This window comes from Thamnophis elegans, chromosome 2 (genome assembly GCF_009769535.1).
Source record: "Thamnophis elegans isolate rThaEle1 chromosome 2, rThaEle1.pri, whole genome shotgun sequence".
Taxonomy (NCBI): domain Eukaryota; kingdom Metazoa; phylum Chordata; class Lepidosauria; order Squamata; family Colubridae; genus Thamnophis; species Thamnophis elegans.
Genome location: NC_045542.1, coordinates 64210416 through 64231719, shown reverse-complemented (window position 1 = coordinate 64231719; position 21304 = coordinate 64210416). Strand labels below are relative to the sequence as shown.

At 38.0% G+C, this 21304-nt stretch overlaps 1 protein-coding gene across 1 annotated transcript in view; it reads left to right on the top strand.

The window, feature by feature from the left end:
- Window positions 1–21304, top strand: part of DNAH9 (dynein axonemal heavy chain 9) — a 224102-nt gene that overhangs the window by 93784 nt on the left and 109014 nt on the right. Inside the window, 2 exon segments of the mRNA XM_032239026.1 lie at window positions 15642–15803; window positions 16589–16785. Coding sequence (XP_032094917.1) covers window positions 15642–15803; window positions 16589–16785 — 359 coding nt within the window.

The window sequence follows — 21304 nt, the reverse complement described above, 5'->3', positions numbered from 1 at the left end:
TGGTGATTTTGTCAATTTTTAACTGTTTTAAATGTAATTCCAGTGCTTTTGGAATAGCACCCAGTGTGCCAATTACCACTGGAATTACCACTGCTGGTTTGTGCCATAGTCGTTGAATTTCGATTTTTAAGTCCTGGTATCTTGTGATTTTTTCATGTTCCTTCTCGGCGACCCTGCTATCACCTGGTATTGCGATGTCTATGATTGTGACCTTATTTTTCTCAACCAGTGTGATGTCTGGTGTATTATGCGCCAGTATTTTGTCGGTTTGTATACGGAAATCCCACAAGATCTTGACCATCTGATTTTCGGTGACTTTTTCAGGCTGATGTTCCCACCAGTTTGTTGCTGTTTTAATATTATAATTTTTGCACAAATTCCAATGGATCATTTGTGCTACTGAATTGTGCCGCAATTTATAATCAGTCTGCGCGATTTTTTTACAGCAGCTGAGTATGTGATCAACAGTTTCATCAGCTTCTTTGCAAAGTCTGCATTTGGCATCATCAGAGGATTTTTCGATTTTGGCCTTAATGGCATTTGTGCGGATAGCTTGTTCTTGCGCAGCCAGGAGTAGTGACTCTGTTTCTTTCTTTAATGTACCTGTTGTTAACCATAACCAAGTTTGTTCACTGTCCACTTTATCTTTTATTTTTTCCAGAAATTGACCATGCAGTGCTTTGTTCTGCCAACTCTCCATTCTTGATTTTATCACATCTTTTCTGTATTCTTGTTTTGTCTGTTGGGCCTTCAGTAGATTTTTGTTCTTTACTTCGATTAATAGATGTTCTTGACTTTCTTTTAAATAATCAGCCAGTGCATGTTTTTCTTCTTCAACTGTTTGCTTCACTTGTAATAATCCTCTGCCACCTGATTTTCGGGGCAGATATAGTCTATCAGTATCACCACGTGGATGTAAACTGTAGTGCATTGTCATTAGTTTCCTGGTTTTTCGGTCCAAAATGTCCAAATCAGCTTGTGTCCAGTTAACTATGCCAGCTGTGTATCTTATAACTGGTATTGCCCAGGTATTTATGGCCTTGATTGTATTTCCACCATTCAATTTAGATTTCAAAATTTTCCTAACTCTGTTGGTGTACTCTCGCCTGACAATAGTTTTTACTTCTCCATGCTTGATGTTATCCAACTGCAGAATGCCTAAGTATTTGTAGGCTTCATTTTCTTTGCATTTAATTAGTTGGCCATTGGGCATTTCAATTCCCTCAGATGCAGTGATTTTGCCCCTTTTTATGGATACAGTGGCGCATTTTTCCATGCCAAACTGCATTGAAATATCGGTGCTGAATACTCGGACTGTATTTGTCAATGATTGGATTTCTATTTCTGACTTGCCATAGAGTTTCAAATCATCCATATATAGTAAATGCGAAATTTTTTCAGCTTTTTTGGCTGTTTGGTAGCCTAATTTCATTTTTTTTAAGATTACTGATAGTGGGATCATTGCGATGATGAAGAGAAGAGGTGAAAGTGAATCACCCTGGAAAATTCCTCGCTTGATATTAACCATTCCGTAGCTCTCATTCCCTACTGCCAACTCAGTTCTCCATTGTTTCATCGCCTTTTCAGTAAAGGATGTAATATTTTTGCTAATGCCAGTTGTTTCTAAACATTTTATGATCCAACTATGTGGCAGTGAGTCAAATGCCTTTTTGTAATCAATCCAGACCATATTCAAGTTCGTTTTTCTGTTCTTACAATTTTCTAATATCATTTTATCAATTAGAAGCTGATCTTTTGTGCCCCTGCTCCTTCTTTTGTTGCCTTTTTGCTCTACTGGCAAGATGTTGTTTGTTTCCAAATAATCCATCATGTTATCTGCAATAATGCCTGTGAGTAATTTGAAGGTTGTTGGTAAGCATGTTATTGGTCTATAGTTTTCAGGTGTTGTTCCTTTAGTTGGATCTTTCTGAATCAAGTATGTTTTTCCAGTTGTCAACCATTCATCAATTTGGCCCTTTTGTAAAATTTCATTCAGTTGCCTGGCTAATATTGCATGTAAACTGGTCAGATATTTGAGCCAGAAACCATGTAATTGGTCCTTTCCAGGTGATGTCCAATTCTTTACCTTTTTAACTCGATTTTTGATCATCTCAGTTGTTATTTCTAATACTTGCATTTGTTTGTTGCCAATGCTTTTCTCAAAGTCATGTATCCACTTTGCTTCCTTGTTGTAATCCTTTGCATTTTCCCACAATTCTTTCCAGAATTCAACTGTGGCCTGCTTTTCTGGTTTTTCACTTTTGGTGTCACCATTCACATTAAGACTTTGATAAAAACGCCGTTGGTCTGATCGAAATTGCTGATTTTGTTTATATTGGATGATTCGTGCCTCATATCTTTCAATTTTTCTAGCTGTTGCTGTTATCTGCTGTTTTACAATCTCTACAGCTTCATTGATGTTTCTTGTATCCAATCTATATCTTCTGATTAGCCGATCTATGATTTTGTTGTTTTTAAGCCGTTGCTCATGCATGTTCTTTAAGTTACTAGCATCTGCCCTTAATTTTTTGATTTTTTGTTCTAGACGGATTTTCCACTTTGGCTTTGATGCTTTTTCTGTTGTGTGACTAGGTACTTTAATTTTAATGCCTAGTTCATTAGTGACTATTACAGCTGCGCTGTACATTAACTGGTTTGTTTCCAAGATGGATCCCGGTTCAATTGTTGAAAACACTGCATTAACCATTTTCATGATAGGGGCCAAAATTTTCTTAGGCACAGTTTTTAGTGATGGTAAACGTTGCCTTTCCTCATTAAGCAGAAAATGCTCCATGATCTTATCCTTCAATTCTTTTTGTTTTTGAGTTAGTTCATCAGTTGGTTCAATGATAACTGGTTCTAGTGGTGGTGATGTTATTTCCTCCCCGAGAGCTTCTTCTGGGAGTTCTACTATAGTGTCTTTAGTTGTGTCTTGAATATCAGTTATTTCCGCTTGTGATATTGTTTTTTGGGTTTTGCAATTTGCCTGAATTTCCTCAAGTTCAACTTCACTAAACACTTTATTCCGTATAATAAATCGCCTTTGATCTGCTAGTCGTTGTTCACTAACATTTGAATCTGGATATTGTTGTTTCCATAATTCATACATTCGCTTTAAATATCCTCTTTTTTCTGGCTCTGAGTTGTAGTAACAGGCCATTATGGCACGGTTTTCATCTGCACTATATTTTTGTCGTTTTGTTGGCTGGTCCACTTGTAGCCCACTTGTCGACGGATGTCCAGGGACCCCAACATCCGCCGCGGCCCTTGTTAACCCGCGCGACGACCGATGCGGTATGGAATTCTTATTCGTTTTTTTCACCATATTGTATGGGTTGGCGGGGGGTTTTTTACGGGACCAGATGCCAACCTGATCCCAACCTTCCTCCTTTCTCATCCGGGCTTGGGACCGGCAACGGCGGAGTTTGGGACCGGCAACGGCGGAGTTATTATTATTATTATTATTATTATTATTATTATTATTATTATTATACAATTGTATCACAGCGGCCAGTTGTTTCGCCGGATTTGGCATTGGTTACTAGTCGGGCCTCACCCAGGGGCCTAGGACGTCGTAACGTATTTTCGTAATATGCGTGCAGATCCAAGCAGTGCAGCTTTTTGCATTTGACTGATGGTGATTTTGTCAATTTTTAACTGTTTTAAATGTAATTCAAGTGCTTTTGGAATAGCACCCAGTGTGCCAATTACCACTGGAATTACCACTGCTGGTTTGTGCCATAGTCATTGAATTTCAATTTTTAAGTCCTGGTATTTTGCGATTTTTTTCATGTTCCTTGTCAGCGACCCTGCTATCACCTGGTATTGCAATGTCTATGATTGTGACCTTATTTTTCTCAACCAGTGTGATGTCTGGTGTATTATGCGCCAGTATTTTGTCCATTTGTATACGGAAATCCCAAAAGATCTTGACCATCTGATTTTCGGTGACTTTTTCAGGCTGATGTTCCCACCAGTTTGTTGCTGTTTTAATATTATAATTTTTGCACAAATTCCAATGAATCATTTGTGCTACTAAATTGTGCCGCAATTTATAATCAGTCTGCGTTATTTTTTTACAGCAGCTGAGTATGTGATCAACAGTTTCATCAGCTTCTTTGCAAAGTCTGCATTTGGCATCATCAGAGGATTTTTCGATTTTGGCCTTAATGGCATTTGTGCGGATAGCTTGTTCTTGCGCAGCCAGGATTAGTGACTCTGTTTCTTTCTTTAATGTACTTGTTGTTAACCATAACCAAGTTTGTTCACTGTCCACTTTATCTTTTATTTTTTCCAGAAATTGGCCATGCAGTGCTTTGTTCTGCCAACTCTTCATTCTTGATTTTATCACATCTTTTCTGTATTCTTGTTTCGTCTGTTGGGCCTTCAGTAAATTTTTGTTCTTTACTTCGATTAATAGATGTCCTTGACTTTCTTTTAAATAATCAGCCAGTGCATGTTTTTCTTCTTCAACTGTTTGCTTCACTTGTAATAATCCTTTGCCACCTGATTTTCGGGGCAGGTATAGTCTATCAGTATCACCACATGGATGTAAACTGTAGTGCATTGTCATTAGTTTCCTGGTTTTTCGGTCCAAAATGTCCAAATCAGCTTGTGTCCAGTTAACTATACCAGCTGTGTATCTTATAACTGGTATTGCCCAGGTATTTATGGCCTTGATTGTATTTCCACCATTCAATTTAGATTTCAAAATTTTCCTAACTCTGTTGGTGTACTCTCGCCTGACAATAGTTTTTACTTCTCCATGCTTGATATTACCCAACTGCAGAATGCCAAAGTATTTGTAGGCTTCATTTTCATTGCATTTAATTAGTTGGCCATTGGGCATTTCAATTCCCTCACATGCAGTGATTTTGCCCCTTTTTATGGATACAGTGGCACATTTTTCCATGCCAAACTGCATTGAAATATCGGTGCTGAATACTCGGACTGTGTTTGTCAATGATTGGATTTCTATTTCTGACTTTCCATAGAGTTTCAAATCATCTATATATAGTAAATGCGAAAATTTTTCAGCTTCTTTGGCTGTTTGGTAGCCTAATTTTATTTTTTTTAAGATTACTGATAGTGGGATCATTGCGATGATGAAGAGAAGAGGTGAAAATGAATCACCCTGGAAAATTCCTCGCTTGATATTAACCATTCCGTAGATCTCATTCCCTACTGCCAACTCAGTTCTCCATTGTTTCATCGCCTTTTCAGTAAAGGATGTAATATTTTTGCTAATGCCAGTTGTTTCTAAACATTTTATGATCCAACTATGTGGCAGTGAGTCAAATGCCTTTTTGTAATCAATCCAGACCATATTCAAGTTCGTTTTTCTGTTCTTACAATTTTCTAATATCATTTTATCAATTAGGAGCTGATCTTTTGTGCCCCTGCTCCTTCTTTTGTTGCCTTTTTGCTCTACTGGCAAGATATTGTTTGTTTCCAAATAATCCATCATGTTATCTGCAATAATGCCTGTGAGTAATTTGAAGATTGTTGGCAAGCATGTTATTGGTCTGTAGTTTTCAGGTGTTGTTTCTTTAAATGCATCTTTCTGAATCAAGTATGTTTTTCCAGTTGTCAACCATTCATCAATTTGGCCCTTTTGTAAAATTTCATTCAGTTGCCTGGCCAATATTGCATGTAAACTGGTCAGATATTTGAGCCAGAAACCACGTAATTGGTCCTTTCCAGGTGATGTCCAATTCTTTACCTTTTTTACTTGATTTTTGACCATCTCAGTTGTTATTTCTAATACTTGCATTTGTTTGTTGCCAATGCTTTTCTCAAGTCATGTATCCACTTTGCTTCCTTGTTGTAGTCCTTTGCATTTTCCCACAATTCTTTCCAGAATTCAACTGTGGCCTGCTTTTCTGGTTTTTCACTTTTGGTGTCACCATTCACATTAAGACTTTGATAAAAACGCCGTTGGTCTGATCGAAATTGCTGATTTTGTTTATATTGGATGATTCGTGCCTCATATCTTTCAATTTTTCTAGCTGTTGCTGTTATCTGCTGTTTTACAATCTCTACAGCTTCATTGATGTTTCTTGTATCCAATCTATATCTTCTGATTAGCCAATCTATGGTTTTGTTGTTTTTAAGCCGTTGCTCATGCATGTTCTTTAAGTTACTAGCATCTGCCCTTAATTTTTTGACCTTTTGTTCTAGACGGATTTTCCACTTTGGCTTTGATGCTTTTTCTGTTGTGTGACTAGGTACTTTGATTTTAATGCCTAGTTCATTAGTGACTATTACAGCTGCGCTGTACATTAACTGGTTTGTTACCAAGATGGATCCCAATTCAATTGTTGAAAACACTGCATTAACCATTTTCATGATAGGGGCCAAAATTTTCTTAGGCACAGTTTTTAGTGATGGTAAACGTTGCCTTTCCTCATTAGGCAGAAAATGCTCCATGATCTTATCCTTCAATTCTTTTTGTTTTTGAGTTAGTTCATCAGTTGGTTCAGGGATAACTGGTTCTAGTGGTGGTGATGTTATTTCCTCCCCGAGAGCTTCTTCTGGGAGTTCTACTATAGTGTCTTTAGTTGTGTCTTGAATATCAGTTATTTCCGCTTGTGATATTGTTTTTTGGGTTTTGCAATTTGCCTGAATTTCCTCATGTTCAACTTCACCAAACTCTTTATTCCGTATAATAAATCGCCTTTGATCTGCTAGTCTTTGTTCACTATATTTTGTGCACTATATTTTTGTCGTTTTGTTGGCTGCTCCACTTGTAGCCCACTTGTCGATGGATGTCCAGGGACCCCAACATCCACCGCGGCCCTTGTTAACCCGCGCGACGACCGATGAGGTATAAAATTTTTATTTGTTTGTTTCACTATATTGTATGGATTGGCTTTTTTTTTTTAATGGGGCCAGGTTGCCAACCTGACCCCAACCCTCCTCCTTTCGCATCCGGGCTTGGGACCGGCAATGGTGAAGTATTATTATTATTATTATTGTTGTTGTTGTACAATTGTATCACAGCGGCCAGTTGTTTCGCCGGATTTGGCATTGGTTACTAGTCGGGCCCCACCCAGGGGCCTAGGACGTCGTAACGTATTTTCGTAATATGCGTGCAGATCCAAGCAGTGCGGCTTTTTGCATTTGACTGATGGTGATTTTGTCAATTTTTAACTGTTTTAAATGTAATTCCAGTGCTTTTGGAATAGCACCCAGTGTGCCAATTACCACTGGAATTACCACTGCTGGTTTGTGCCATAGTCGTTGAATTTCGATTTTTAAGTCCTGGTATCTTGCGATTTTTTCATGTTCCTTCTCGGCGACCCTGCTATCACCTGGTATTGCGATGTCTATGATTGTGACCTTATTTTTCTCAACCAGTGTGATGTCTGGTGTATTATGCGCCAGTATTTTGTCGGTTTGTATACGGAAATCCCACAAGATCTTGACCATCTGATTTTCGGTGACTTTTTCAGGCTGATGTTCCCACCAGTTTGTTGCTGTTTTAATATTATAATTTTTGCACAAATTCCAATGGATCATTTGTGCTACTGAATTGTGCCGCAATTTATAATCAGTCTGCGCGATTTTTTTACAGCAGCTGAGTATGTGATCAACAGTTTCATCAGCTTCTTTGCAAAGTCTGCATTTGGCATCATCAGAGGATTTTTCGATTTTGGCCTTAATGGCATTTGTGCGGATAGCTTGTTCTTGCGCAGCCAGGATTAGTGACTCTGTTTCTTTCTTTAATGTACCTGTTGTTAGCCATAACCAAGTTTGTTCACTGTCCACTTTATCTTTTATTTTTTCCAGAAATTGACCATGCAGTGCTTTGTTCTGCCAACTCTCCATTCTTGATTTTATCACATCTTTTCTGTATTCTTGTTTTGTCTGTTGGGCCTTCAGTAGATTTTTGTTCTTTACTTCGATTAATAGATGTTCTTGACTTTCTTTTAAATAATCAGCCAGTGCATGTTTTTCTTCTTCAACTGTTTGCTTCACTTGTAATAATCCTCTGCCACCTGATTTTCGGGGCAGGTACAGTCTATCAGTATCACCACGTGGATGTAAACTGTAGTGCATTGTCATTAGTTTCCTGGTTTTTTGGTCCAAAATGTCCAAATCAGCTTGTGTCCAGTTAACTATACCAGCTGTGTATCTTATAACTGGTATTGCCCAGGTATTTATGGCCTTGATTGTATTTCCACCATTCAATTTAGATTTCAAAATTTTCCTAACTCTGTTGGTGTACTCTCGCCTGACAATAGTTTTTACTTCTCCATGCTTGATGTTATCCAACTGCAGAATGCCTAAGTATTTGTAGGCTTCATTTTCTTTGCATTTAATTAATTGGCCATTGGGCATTTCAATTCCCTCACATGCAGTGATTTTGCCCCTTTTTATGGATACAGTGGCGCATTTTTCCATGCAAACTGCATTGAAATATCGGTGCTGAATACTCGGACTGTGTTTGTCAATGATTGGATTTCTATTTCTGACTTTCCATAGAGTTTCAAATCATCCATATATAGTAAATGTGAAATTTTTTCAGCTTCTTTGGCTGTTTGGTAGCCTAATTTCATTTTTTTTAAGATTACTGATAGTGGGATCATTGCGATGATGAAGAGAAGAGGTGAAAGTGAATCACCCTGGAAAATTCCTCGCTTGATATTAACTATTCCGTAGATCTCATTCCCTACTGCCAACTCAGTTCTCCATTGTTTCATCGCCTTTTCAGTAAAGGATGTAATATTTTTGCTAATACCAGTTGTTTCTAAGCATTTTATGATCCAACTATGTGGCAGTGAGTCAAATGCCTTTTTGTAATCAATCCAGACCATATTCAAGTTCGTTTTTCTGTTCTTACAATTTTCTAATATCATTTTATCAATTAGAAGCTGATCTTTTGTGCCCCTGCTCCTTCTTTTGTTGCCTTTTTGCTCTACTGGCAAGATGTTGTTTGTTTCCAAATAATCCATCATGTTATCTGCAATAATGCCTGTGAGTAATTTGAAGGTTGTTGGCAAGCATGTTATTGGTCTGTAGCTTTCAGGTGTTGTTCCTTTAGCTGCATCTTTCTGAATCAAGTATGTTTTTCCAGTTGTCAACCATTCATCAATTTGGCCCTTTTGTAAAATTTCATTCAGTTGCCTGGCCAATATTGCATGTAAACTGGTCAGATATTTGAGCCAGAAACCATGTAATTGGTCCTTTCCAGGTGATGTCCAATTCTTTACCTTTTTAACTCGATTTTTGACCATCTCAGTTGTTATTTCTAATACTTGCATTTGCTTGTTGCCAATGCTTTTCTCAAAGTCATGTATCCACTTTGCTTCCTTGTTGTAGTCCTTTGCATTTTCCCACAATTCTTTCCAGAATTCAACTGTGGCCTGTTTTTCTGGTTTTTCACTTTTGGTGTCACCATTTACATTAAGACTTTGATAAAAACGCCGTTGGTCTGATCGAAATTGCTGATTTTGTTTATATTGGATGATTCGTGCCTCATATCTTTCAATTTTTCTAGCTGTTGCTGTTATCTGCTGTTTTACAATCTCTACAGCTTCATTGATGTTTCTTGTATCCAATCTATATCGTCTGATTAGCCGATCTATGATTTTGTTGTTTTTAAGCCGTTGCTCATGCATGTTCTTTAAGTTACTAGCATCTGCCCTTAATTTTTTGATTTTTTGTTCTAAACGGATTTTCCACTTTGGCTTTGATGCTTTTTCTGTTGTGTGACTAGGTACTTTAATTTTAATGCCTAGTTCATTAGTGACTATTACAGCTGCGCTGTACATTAACTGGTTTGTTTCCAAGATGGATCCCGGTTCAATTGTTGAAAACACTGCATTAACCATTTTCATGATAGGGGCCAAAATTTTCTTAGGCACAGTTTTTAGTGATGGTAAACGTTGCCTTTCCTCATTAAGCAGAAAATGCTCCATGATCTTATCCTTCAATTCTTTTTGTTTTTGAGTTAGTTCATCAGTTGGTTCAGTGATAACTGGTTCTAGTGGTGGTGATGTTATTTCCTCCCCGAGAGCTTCTTCTGGGAGTTCTACTATAATGTCTTTAGTTGTGTCTTGAATATCAGTTATTTCCGCTTGTGATATTGTTTTTTGGGTTTTGCAATTTGCCTGAATTTCCTCATGTTCAACTTCACTAAACACTTTATTCCGTATAATAAATCGCCTTTGATCTGCTAGTCGTTGTTCACTAACATTTGAATCTGGATATTGTTGTTTCCATAATTCATACATTCGCTTTAAATATCCTCTTTTTTCTGGCTCTGAGTTGTAGTAACAGGCCATTATGGCACGGTTTTCATCTGCACTATATTTTTGTCGTTTTGTTGGCTGGTCCACTTGTAGCCCACTTGTCGACGGATGTCCAGGGACCCCAACATCCACCGCGGCCCTTGTTAACCCGCGCGACGACCGATGCGGTATGGAATTCTTATTTGTTTTTTTCACCATATTGTATGGGTTGGCGGGGGTTTTTTTACGGGACCAGATGCCAACCTGACCCCAACCCTCCTCCTTTCTCATCCGGGCTTGGGACCGGCAACGGCGGAGTTATTATTATTATTATTATTATTATTATTATTAATCTGCTGTACTCCTGTTGTATATTGCTGAGCTTAAAAACCAGAAATGGGGAAAATGAAGGAGAAAAAAAAAGAACAGGTTTCAAGCACACAAGTCAAAGGAAAGCACTTAAACAGATTAAAATAGAGGATCTGCTTTCACTGAAAGGAGGCTTAACTATAAGTGATGATATTTTTCCACTAAGTGATCAATTTGAACTAATGAACAGGGAGACTGTGCAAGGATGGGTAACTTCTGATTAACGATTCCACTTCAAAGGAAACTCAAACAGACACAAGATTCACAAACAATGATAACTCAAACAGTGTTGAATTTTCACCTGAATTTATTGCCAAAAAAGTGTACATTACTTGTAGAGTGTATGATTACCTTTTTTTAAAAAAAGAATTTGTTGGGCATTAAAGAGAAGCTGGAAAATTTCCCCATTCTCTGGATAGACTTTTGGATGGTCAGATTGGTAAGGAGACTGAAAAAACTTCTAGAACAGGTTTTAAAGTTTAGACTGACAAAATTAGCATAAGTTTGATAGTTAAAGCAGAAAGAGATTCTCCAGGTTCTCCATAATAAGACTTCCCTTGCAATATTTTGTGAATCTAAATCAAGCATAGACTGAATTACAGTCAGAAGGGTTTTTTTCTTTTTGCAAACCAGAGCCAAGGTGGCGCAGTGGTTAAATGCAGCACTGCAGGCTACTTCAGCTGACTGCAGTTCTGCAGTTCGGCTGTTCAAATCTCACCGGCTCAGGGTTGACTCAGCCTTCCATTCTTCCGAGGTGGGTAAAATGAGGACCCGGATTGTTGTTGGGGGCAATATGCTGATTCTGTAAACCGCTTAGAGAGGGCTTTCAGCGGTATATAGGGCTAACTGCTATTGCTATTGCTATTGCTAAACCTGTGATCCAGGGGTGTCAAACTCGCAGCCCACTGGCCAGATGCGTCATGCACTGGCCACATCCATCCCTGGTTTAGTGAAGGGGGGAAGTCATGATACATAATGTGATGAGAATAAGATGTCGCGAGTTTGACACCCATGCTGTAATCCCTTTTATTGGGATGGAGTCAGGGTGATTCAATGGAGCTGAGCATTTACTGGCAGGATGCTCATCCTGACACCAATGCAGAGTTTGCAGCAGATATTTTCTCTTTTCTCCCTGATAGAGAAACATCGGTTGCTGCCTAGGATTGAACTTCCAAACCCCTAAGTGTGAGGCAGGTGTCTTCACCTCTAGGCCACCGCACCACTCAATTAAAGTCATGAGTTAATTCTCTTAATTTGTACTAGATTCTAATGTATCACCTGAAACAATTAGAAATCAGCACTTACAGCATTTAAACTATAACATGTTGAATGATTTGATTCCATATGATTTTGTTGAAACAGATAACTCTGTGCTTTTTATCTTTCTCTGCCAGATCCATTTCTGTCCCCACAATTATGACAGGCAGGTGACAATCTTAGCTTCAACCAGTCAATGATGGGAAGCAATGATACTAGTGAAATTGATAGGTTGAACAGGTTATTAGGTATTGTTAATAGATACAGTTAAAACACATGATAACTGAGAATTGAAGACTTTTAAGTTGAATACTTATAATTCATATTGTTGAGTATATATGGGCAAAAGGAGGTATTTATACTTTCAAGTTATTTTCAAGTAGTTGTATTTCCTTACTATTATCCTAGCTAGCTAAGATCCTTAATCTTAGCTATTAATGTGGATTTAGGGTAATATTATTTATTAACTAATGTTTTCTATCCATCTTATAAATACGTCCCAATGAGGATACATTTGAGGAATATGTGCTGGACTTGATATTGAGAGACCGCCTGCTGCCAATTACCTCCCAAAGACCCATTAGATCACACAGATTAGGCCTCCTCCGGGTTCCGTCTACTAGCCAATGCCATCTGGCCACCACTCAGGGGAGGGCCTTCTCTGTGGTGGCTCCGGCCCTTTGGAACGAACTCCCTGCAGAGATTCGGACCCTCACCTCTCTCCAGGCCTTCCGAAAAGCTGTTAAAACCTGGCTGTGTCGGCAGGCCTGGGGTTGATGAGTTCCCTTCCCCTCTCGAATCGTGTGGCTGTTGGTTGTTTTAAATGCCCTGTACTTTTTGTAGTTTTTGTGTTTTTCCCTTCCCCCTCCTTGGGTTTGTGCGCCGCCCTGAGTCCCGCTGGGAATAGGGAGGCATATAAATAAAATGAACAAAAAACAAACAGAACAGAACAAAAAAATATAGAGAATCTGACTTAACTCTGGTGGATGATTTTAACAGATTCTGTATGCCTATTTTAATCATTTGTATTTTCTGATCAATGATCAATCATTCCGCTGCACCAATTAAATATAAGGGAAGTTATGAAGGATAGAAGCTAGCCCTGACCTCTCTGATTCAGAATGTAATGAGCCCACAATCTCCAGAGCTTTTGGTCTGTTTCAATGACTGAACCTTGGCTCATAAGATATAAAGAAGACAAGACTGCCATTACTCATAATTGGAGCCGCTTTCCCCTTATTGTTGAGCAACCATAAATTATTCTAACATTGCTTGGGTTAGGGAGGTTGGGATATAAACTGAAGCTTCTAAAGTGGCTTTAGAAATTGTAGTACTGGATTTGCCTGTACTCTTAAATAAGGCAGGTTTATTCTTATCACGTAAACTGTACTTTCCTTGGATTTATAAGATGGGGTTGTGCATAGCAGATTTCCTATGGTTAGTTGCTATAGAATAAAAATCAGAAAGTATGTTCTATATGCTTCATCTCCAAAGAAGATTAGTAATTCCAAATGTTCCCACTTAAAAAATACCCTAATAGCACCTCTTAAAACTTGGCTAATTCATTTAAATGCTTTTTGTTGAAATAATGCTTGCTCGTGTAGTCAGACTTCAAGATGCCTTTAGAATTTTTGAATTAGGATTAAGAAGTAACATGTTTAAATATGTACATGTCATTACACCAATAGGTATTGTTAATAGATACAGTTAAAATTTATTTCCCTTTAAAAGAGACACCTGCTTGTGCATTCTAAAGGGCACATTGTAAACTTGCCACAATTATCTGAGAATAATTAATGCAAGCTCTAGGCAGCACCCTCCTTGTTAAACTTTCTTTTTTTTATTACCACTTAGTCTAATATGTTGGTTCTTTTTCTCCCTCCAAATAGGGATATAGAATAGAGAAATTCAGTAATGTGGTTAATCTAGGGAGAGATCGAATCCAAGGCAATGATGTACCCTCCATTTTTGCAGTCTGCAGTTTAAATCACCACAGGATAAAGAGTTTAGTAAACAACAAGTCTATGTAATCTACTTTTAAACCATTTGGGGAATCCTGCCCCTAATTATTATTGAATAATTCCACTTCAATCAGAAGTATGTGTGTGTGTGTTCTCTTTGGGGTTTCCCAAAGACAAGATCCAGCTAGAAAACCAAAAAGTCTATGAAATACCATGGAAAATCTGCCCTGCCACATACATTGGACAAACTAATAGGAGAATAAATGCATGCATTGCAGAACACAAGAACGCAGTCAGAAAAAAAGAAAAAACTTCCTCCCTTTTTCAGCATCTTAAAGCAACAGAAAATGAAATTGATTTTGAAGGAACCAAATTAATCTCCAAAACAGAACACTTCAACAAGAGACTAATTATGGAAGCCATTGAAATAGAGAAAGACCCCCACAACATGAATAAATGTGACAATACGTCCCACCTACCAGACATCTGGAAACCAGTCCTAGTCAACAAACAAACCCCACCTACCACCCAGGTCATTACAACACAAAAGAACAACAGACAGACAGACAGCACCTCAGCCACACAGGATGATATGAAATAGCCGACCAATCTATAAACATCAACTCCATCTACCAATAAGGATGCAACTACACAGCCAATCAACCCCCTTGCAGCAACAAAGCCAGCACTCCACAAACCCCCACCAAGATTTATAGAAAGAAGACAGCTCCGACCACGCCTTACTCGCACAAGCACGAAGCTGAAAATACCAGCCTGAAGATGGCGAGTGGGACCTCGCCAAAACGTTGCCAAGACAATCTCAATGTTACATGGGAAAAGACCTGAATACAACAAGACCCCCATATATATATATATCTGTATGCTTCCCCATATATATATATATATCTGTATGCTTCTTCATATATATATATATGATTTTTATATATATAGTATAGTGTCATAACCACTGGTATATATATGAGTTGCAGTCTCTGTTTCAACTGAACTTCCCAAAACAAGTTTCTTCTTCTCTTTCAAAAATGTAAGCTTTTTAAAAATAAAAACCTATTCTCTTCCTTGTATAAACATATTATTACCATACCATTATTATTTTGTTTTTATTTGCAGTGTATTCCTGAGTGTTAGTTGAAATGTAAAATCAGCCACTGTGAGCAATTTACCCTTAAATCTGAGAAAAGAATAAACATTTAAATTACTTCACATTGACTTGGTACCTCTCAATACAATTCATTTACCGTATGTCAATTCAATTCAATTCAATTCAAACCTTTATTGTCATGTGTACAATGAAATTGGCTGAGCCTCCATTCATGCACCCCCCCCCAACACAATACAATTCACAGTGAAAGACAAAAAATCCCTAGCCCAGTGAATCCTACTAACACATTATGTTAGGTTAGTCTTGTTTTATTATCTATGATAATGTGATGAACGTCCATTTTACATTTCAATATGGAGTGACAATTCTCATTGTGACAATGGAATTAGAATTGGGTCGAATGTTTATGTAAAGAAAGTGAAGGTTAGGAACCTTGTATATTACTTTTGTCATATTCACTTTTGTACATGTACTGATGCCTTATATATTTGCTTGCTTAGGATTATGCTATCATGCACAGAGACAGCTTAAAATGGATGGATGCCAGTTTAATATATGTCACAGAAATCAAGAGTGGCATGGCAGACTGGAAGTAACATTACACAGCAATAGCAGAAAAACCATATGGATTGGCTGTGGTTGCATGGCTAATCCATCCAGAAAGCAGATTGTATCATCATCTGCATTTCTTTTCCCCAGGGTATTCTGTTTTCAACTCCTGAATGTTTGAAGACTCCTCAGGATTTGGTAAAGCTATATTTACATGAATCCAGTCGTGTTTACCGTGACAAGATGGTTGACGACAAGGACTTGATTGTTTTTGATAAAATGCAAGCAGAGGCAGTGAAGAAGTTCTATGATGTAAGTGCTCAATCACTCACCAAAAACAAAATGACTAATATGCCCATTGCAAAAAATCAAAGCTTATTAACCTTATAAGGTTCCTCCTCATCATAAAAAAGAAATATTGCACAATTTAGAAACTATTTATATTTTCTAAACTGTTATGGGTGTTATGGGGCTTCCTGCTTCTCTATCAGGAAACTTTGAGGTAAGGTAATCCTTTGAAACATGTCTTCTAAAGTTTGACAAAATTAGCATGGCCTAGGTTTGATAGTTAAAGCAGACAGAGATTCTCCAGGTTCTCCATAATAAGACTTCCCTTGCAATATTTTGTGAATCTAAATCAAACATAGACTGAATTACAATACAATACAATAGCAGAGTTGGAAAGGACCTTGGACTAATATGTCCATTGCAAAAAAGAAAAGCTTATCAACCTTATAAGGTTCCTCCTCATCATAAAAAAGAAATATTGCACAATTTAGAAACCATTTATATTTTCTAAACTGTTATGGGTGTTATGGGGCTTCCTGCTTCTCTATCAGGAAACTTTGAGGTAAGGTAATCCTTTGAAACATGTCTTCTATGGCTGACAAACAATCATTGCATATCAATGCAAAAGAGAAGTATATGATACGTATTGTCTGCAAGAAGGTTTGGGTGATGGGAAGAGCCTAGGTATTACATTTTATCCATATATCTCTCTAGAGTTGAGATACTGCAATGGCTAATGCTTGATGACATTTTGGTTTGCTGTATCTCTGCTAAACTGGAACACTGTGTTTTACTTTTTCCCTTCTTAGGACATAGAGGAAACCTTGGAACAGACCAAGAAGATGAATATCTACTGCCATTTTGCAAAAGGGGTAGGGGAACCCAAATACATGCCTGTCCAGAATTGGGAATCATTGAGCCAGATTCTTGCGGAAGCTTTGGCGAACCACAATGAAGTTAATGCTGCCATGAACCTGGTGCTGTTTGAAGATGCCATGTGTCACATGTAAGGGGAGTTTTGATTTTCAGATGATTGTGATTTTCCTTAGATACTGTAGGCCTTGGGTGGTATCCACAGAAGTAGGAACAATAGATGACCTTCTATAAAGAGTCTTGAATTCACTTTCTCTACAGAGGATCTTAACATATTTTTCTCAATTTTCAACCATACAGAAGGAAGGGTAGCAGAATACTAATCACCTTTCATTGATTACTGTCCTTCTAAGAAATGGAATGGTGGATGCAAGTGTAACTGAGGGCCAATAAATACATTATTTTATGTAGTTGCATTACTTGTCAACCCTTATCCCAAAGTTTAAGGACTCTGTTTCAGTTGTAAGTGGGTTTTGTCCAAGAAATAAATAATCTAAGTGTCTTTTGAGCACATGTACTTTAGAGCAGTTCACTACCTTCAACTTACTCTCTCTGCTGTTACAAATACTTCCATTACAAATAAGTGCAAAGGGAAAGCTGCCTGTTTCTCTAACTCCAGGTAGCAAATTCAGTCATGCTCACAAAAGCAAACAAACGCGCAGTTCTTAGTTTTTGCTGCTTATATCTTTCTGTTGGAGGCGAGGCATGCTTTCACTTCCCACACCAGAGAGGCCTGCAAGTTCCTGCAATTGCACTGCTGTATGTGCTACGGGGCTTTTATTCCATTTGGTTACTAGCAAGCATTTTATCTTCAGTAGCTCAATGTCAACCAGGTTGCATTAGGACCTGGTATTCAGTGTTCAGGAGCAGGTCCCCACAGTTAATTTGCATGCTAAGCTTATAAAATAAAAATTTCTTTCAGAGACACTCTGCCTAGTGCTGAGGTACCAGCTCTATTCTTTCTAATAATACACTTGTTCTTCCTTGAAGAGCAGACAATGTGACTAAGAACCAATTTGCATAACTCTTTATGGGGCTAAATTTTCAATCTGGGCAAAAGAGGACTTGGACTTTTTATCTGCCCAAATTGAAAATGCTCTCATTTGGCAGGGATCTAGCTATTTATTTTTCTTCTATTTGTATCTATCTGTGCCTGCCTGCCTGCCTGCCTGCCTGCCTGCCTGCCTGCCTGCCTGCCTGCCTGCCTGCCTGCCTCTATCTATCTATCTATCTATCTATCTATCTATCTATCTATCTATCTATCTATCTATCTATCTATCCATCTATCTATCCATCCATCCATCCTTCAGGTAGCAAAGGAAAAGTGAATAACATAATCATTGTAAAACAAACCAACCCAACCTGATATCTTGTCATTAAAAATCTCAATGACCCCCCCTCCCTATCAGAGCATGAGAGCCAATGCCAGTCTTCATAGCTTTCTAAATACCATTAAGCTTGGGGCTTTCTGTATCTTTTGGGGAGTCTTCTCCATAGGATAGATGCCATTAGAAAGAAAGCACATTTTTAAAGTGCTCACCAGGTGAAACTGTAGGCAACTCTACCAGATTTGTTGGGATGGGTAGAAACTATCAAGGAAAAGCAATCTTTCAAACAACTTGGCACTATGTTCTGCAAAGATGAAAACCAGCACCTTGAATGGCACTCAGAAGCCTGCTAGGAGATAATGCAGCTCCTATAGAAATGAAGTTGTGTGTATATACTGTTATTGCAAAATACTACACATGCTACTGCATCCTGGATCAGCTGAAGTGTCTAAATGCTTTTCAAGGGCAGTCTCATGCAGAGCTCATTGCAGTAGTCCAGTCAGGAAGTGACTGTGGCATAAGTAATTTAAGTAGTGCCTCCCAATGTAGGAGCGGCTCAACTTTTGCACAAGCTATATTTTTTAAAGACTTTGGGGGCTATAACTGCCACCTGCTACAGTGTATGCCTCAAATGAGAATGAATGATGGAAAATCATCAGATATGGGGAGCCCTAAAATCCATAGTTGCTCAGTCTTCTCAGGTTTGGATTGAAGCAGGTTCCTTCCCATACAGAGCCCACAGAATCTCCAGACACATTGACAATATCACTTGGATGGTCCAGGGCAGAGAGGTACAATTAAGTGTCATCAGTATATCAACCAAACTTAACCCCATGCCAATAGATAACAAATCCAGTAGTTTCATTTAGATGTTAACTAGGGCTGGGGAGAGAGTTGAAACTTGTGGCACCACATATAGCAGAAGCCTACGGCTATACCTCACTCCCCCATTAACACCATCTGAATGGTGACCATAGAAGAAGGAGGAGAAGTACTGAAGAACAATGCTAACAACTCCCAACCTCTTCAGATGACTCTGAAAGATATCATAACCAATGGTATCAAAAATTACTCAGAGATCAAGAAGGGAGAGAATGGGTACCTAGTTCTGCCTTAAGCATACCAAAAGTGCTTCACAAGTATGATCAATGCTGTCTCACTGTTGTATCTTGGGCTGAACTCCAACTGCAATGAGTTCAGATAATCTGTTTTCTCCAGTACCCCTGGAAACAGTTGGTTGTCTTCTTCTCAGCAACCTTCCCTAAAAAGGGTCCCTCTCTTGAGGACAGGACTGACCATCATCTTCTTCAAGAAAGGCAGAACTACCCATTCTTGCAATGGGTCATTTTCTTTCGTTTGAACTCATTTATGTGTCACTCTTAACTAGCCAGAAGAGACATGGATTAAATACATAAGTAATAGAATTTAGCATTTGAAGAATCTCATCCACTTCCTCAGAAATAATTGGGATAAATTTAGTCAGGATAAGAGAACAAAACTACATCCCAGATGAAGTCCAACCCAAAAAGGATCTGAGTGACTTTACCTGTCAAAAATTGAGTCTAATCCTCACAAGAAATCTACAAGAGATTCTTCAATCTCTGCTTCTCCAGAAGGGAACAAGCCACCAAACTCACCTTATAATTTTAGAATGTGTAAAAATCCTGTATTTGTATTTATTATACTTGTATACTTTCTTATTCCTCTTCTAAAAACACATTTGTGTAATGAATCTGTTAAAAACAACAACCCACATTTCTGTATTTTCCTGACTCAATTTCTATCTCATTGATAGCATTAGCATATCTATAATATTTGGTTTTATTGTTTGTATGTGAGTTTTGTTTCTAATGTTAGTTTATGTTGATCTGGAAGCTTCTGTTCATTTTTGAAAAATCTCCTTCAAACTCCATATGGTATGAATTGAATGTTAGACATAGAATTCTTGATCCTTGAATCATTGGCTCAGAAGTTGATAACCATCTTTATCAATCAGCAAAAGATTGCTCTCCATGTCCTCATCTTTAATATCCTTCTGGATTTTGTCAGAATTGCTCGAGGACAATTTCTTGGTATGAAGGTAGTCAGATATTGGCAATATTATGTCTCACAAGAATGGCAGGGATGGAAGAGATAGTTTTCTTGTGTGTGTGTATTTTACATGTGTATTATTATGTGTGTGTGTGTGTGTGTGTGTGTACTCATTATGAGACAAATTATTTTCAGGCATCAGGGAAAAAAGAGATGGAGTCAAGATAGAAAATTTCTCTCTGTCATTTCCTGTCAAAGGGAATAACTGAAGTGAGAGGATGTTTGACTGCATTCACATCTTTACCACAATAACAAGATTTCCATGTAGAGGAAACTGTGTAACCAGATTCCCATTCTCATAGATATTGCAACTTGGTTAATTAGAAACAGTCTTCAATCTTCCCAATCAACATGGGAAAACAGAGGCCAGAGCAGGAACCTTTCATATCTCCCTCTCTACCCCAATCTTCTCAAGAAATATGAAAACGTGTGGGTAACAGAAAGAACAATGTGTGGCCAGCCAGAATGGACTGTTATGTGCCAGTGATTCTGATGGGGAGTTTAATTCATTTGATTCAATTTAATTCAATGAATAACAAGGGCTTCAGAAAGATTAAAATCATTTCTGAAATAAAGTCATAAGTAAAAGCAGGAGGCTGGATCTGTGACCCTGGAGTGGAGATGGATCATGAAACTCAGATTGTTGTCCTTTCTAACAACCTGAAAGGCATGGTGTGAAAGGGGTCAATATGTGGGCACAATAAGTGCCCTTGTTTAGAGAACTTAATAATAGTATCTGAGATGAATGGAATTAAGATATTATTGAGAAATGCAGAGGCGCTGGCAATAAGGCCATCCCCAATGTATTATGAGAGGCATTCCAGTTTAGAGGTCTTATTGTGATTGAAAATATTTTCTTTATCATTCCTACGTAACAAACCAAAAGTACACAACCTGTAACCTTTCTCTCTTCAATTCTTTAGCAAGGAGTCTAGCAAGCACTACAGTTGTGCATGCCACTAAAAAATACTTGCATTTATCTCTAACCCCTTTGATTCCTAATTTAAGTGAACGTTTTTGCCACAACACTGAAAGCAAACTTGTAGATTATTCATAGCTAATTTTAAGCTCTGGTCAGAATCAGGAAAGGGTGGTTACCTAATTCATGTTGAATTCAAAGGTTGTTCACTGAACCCAGGCTATTTTTCTGCTATTGGATATATATCTTTGCCTGGAAAAAAAATACCAGGGTAGACATTGGTACATTAACTAGGTTTTGTATCTGAATCAGAT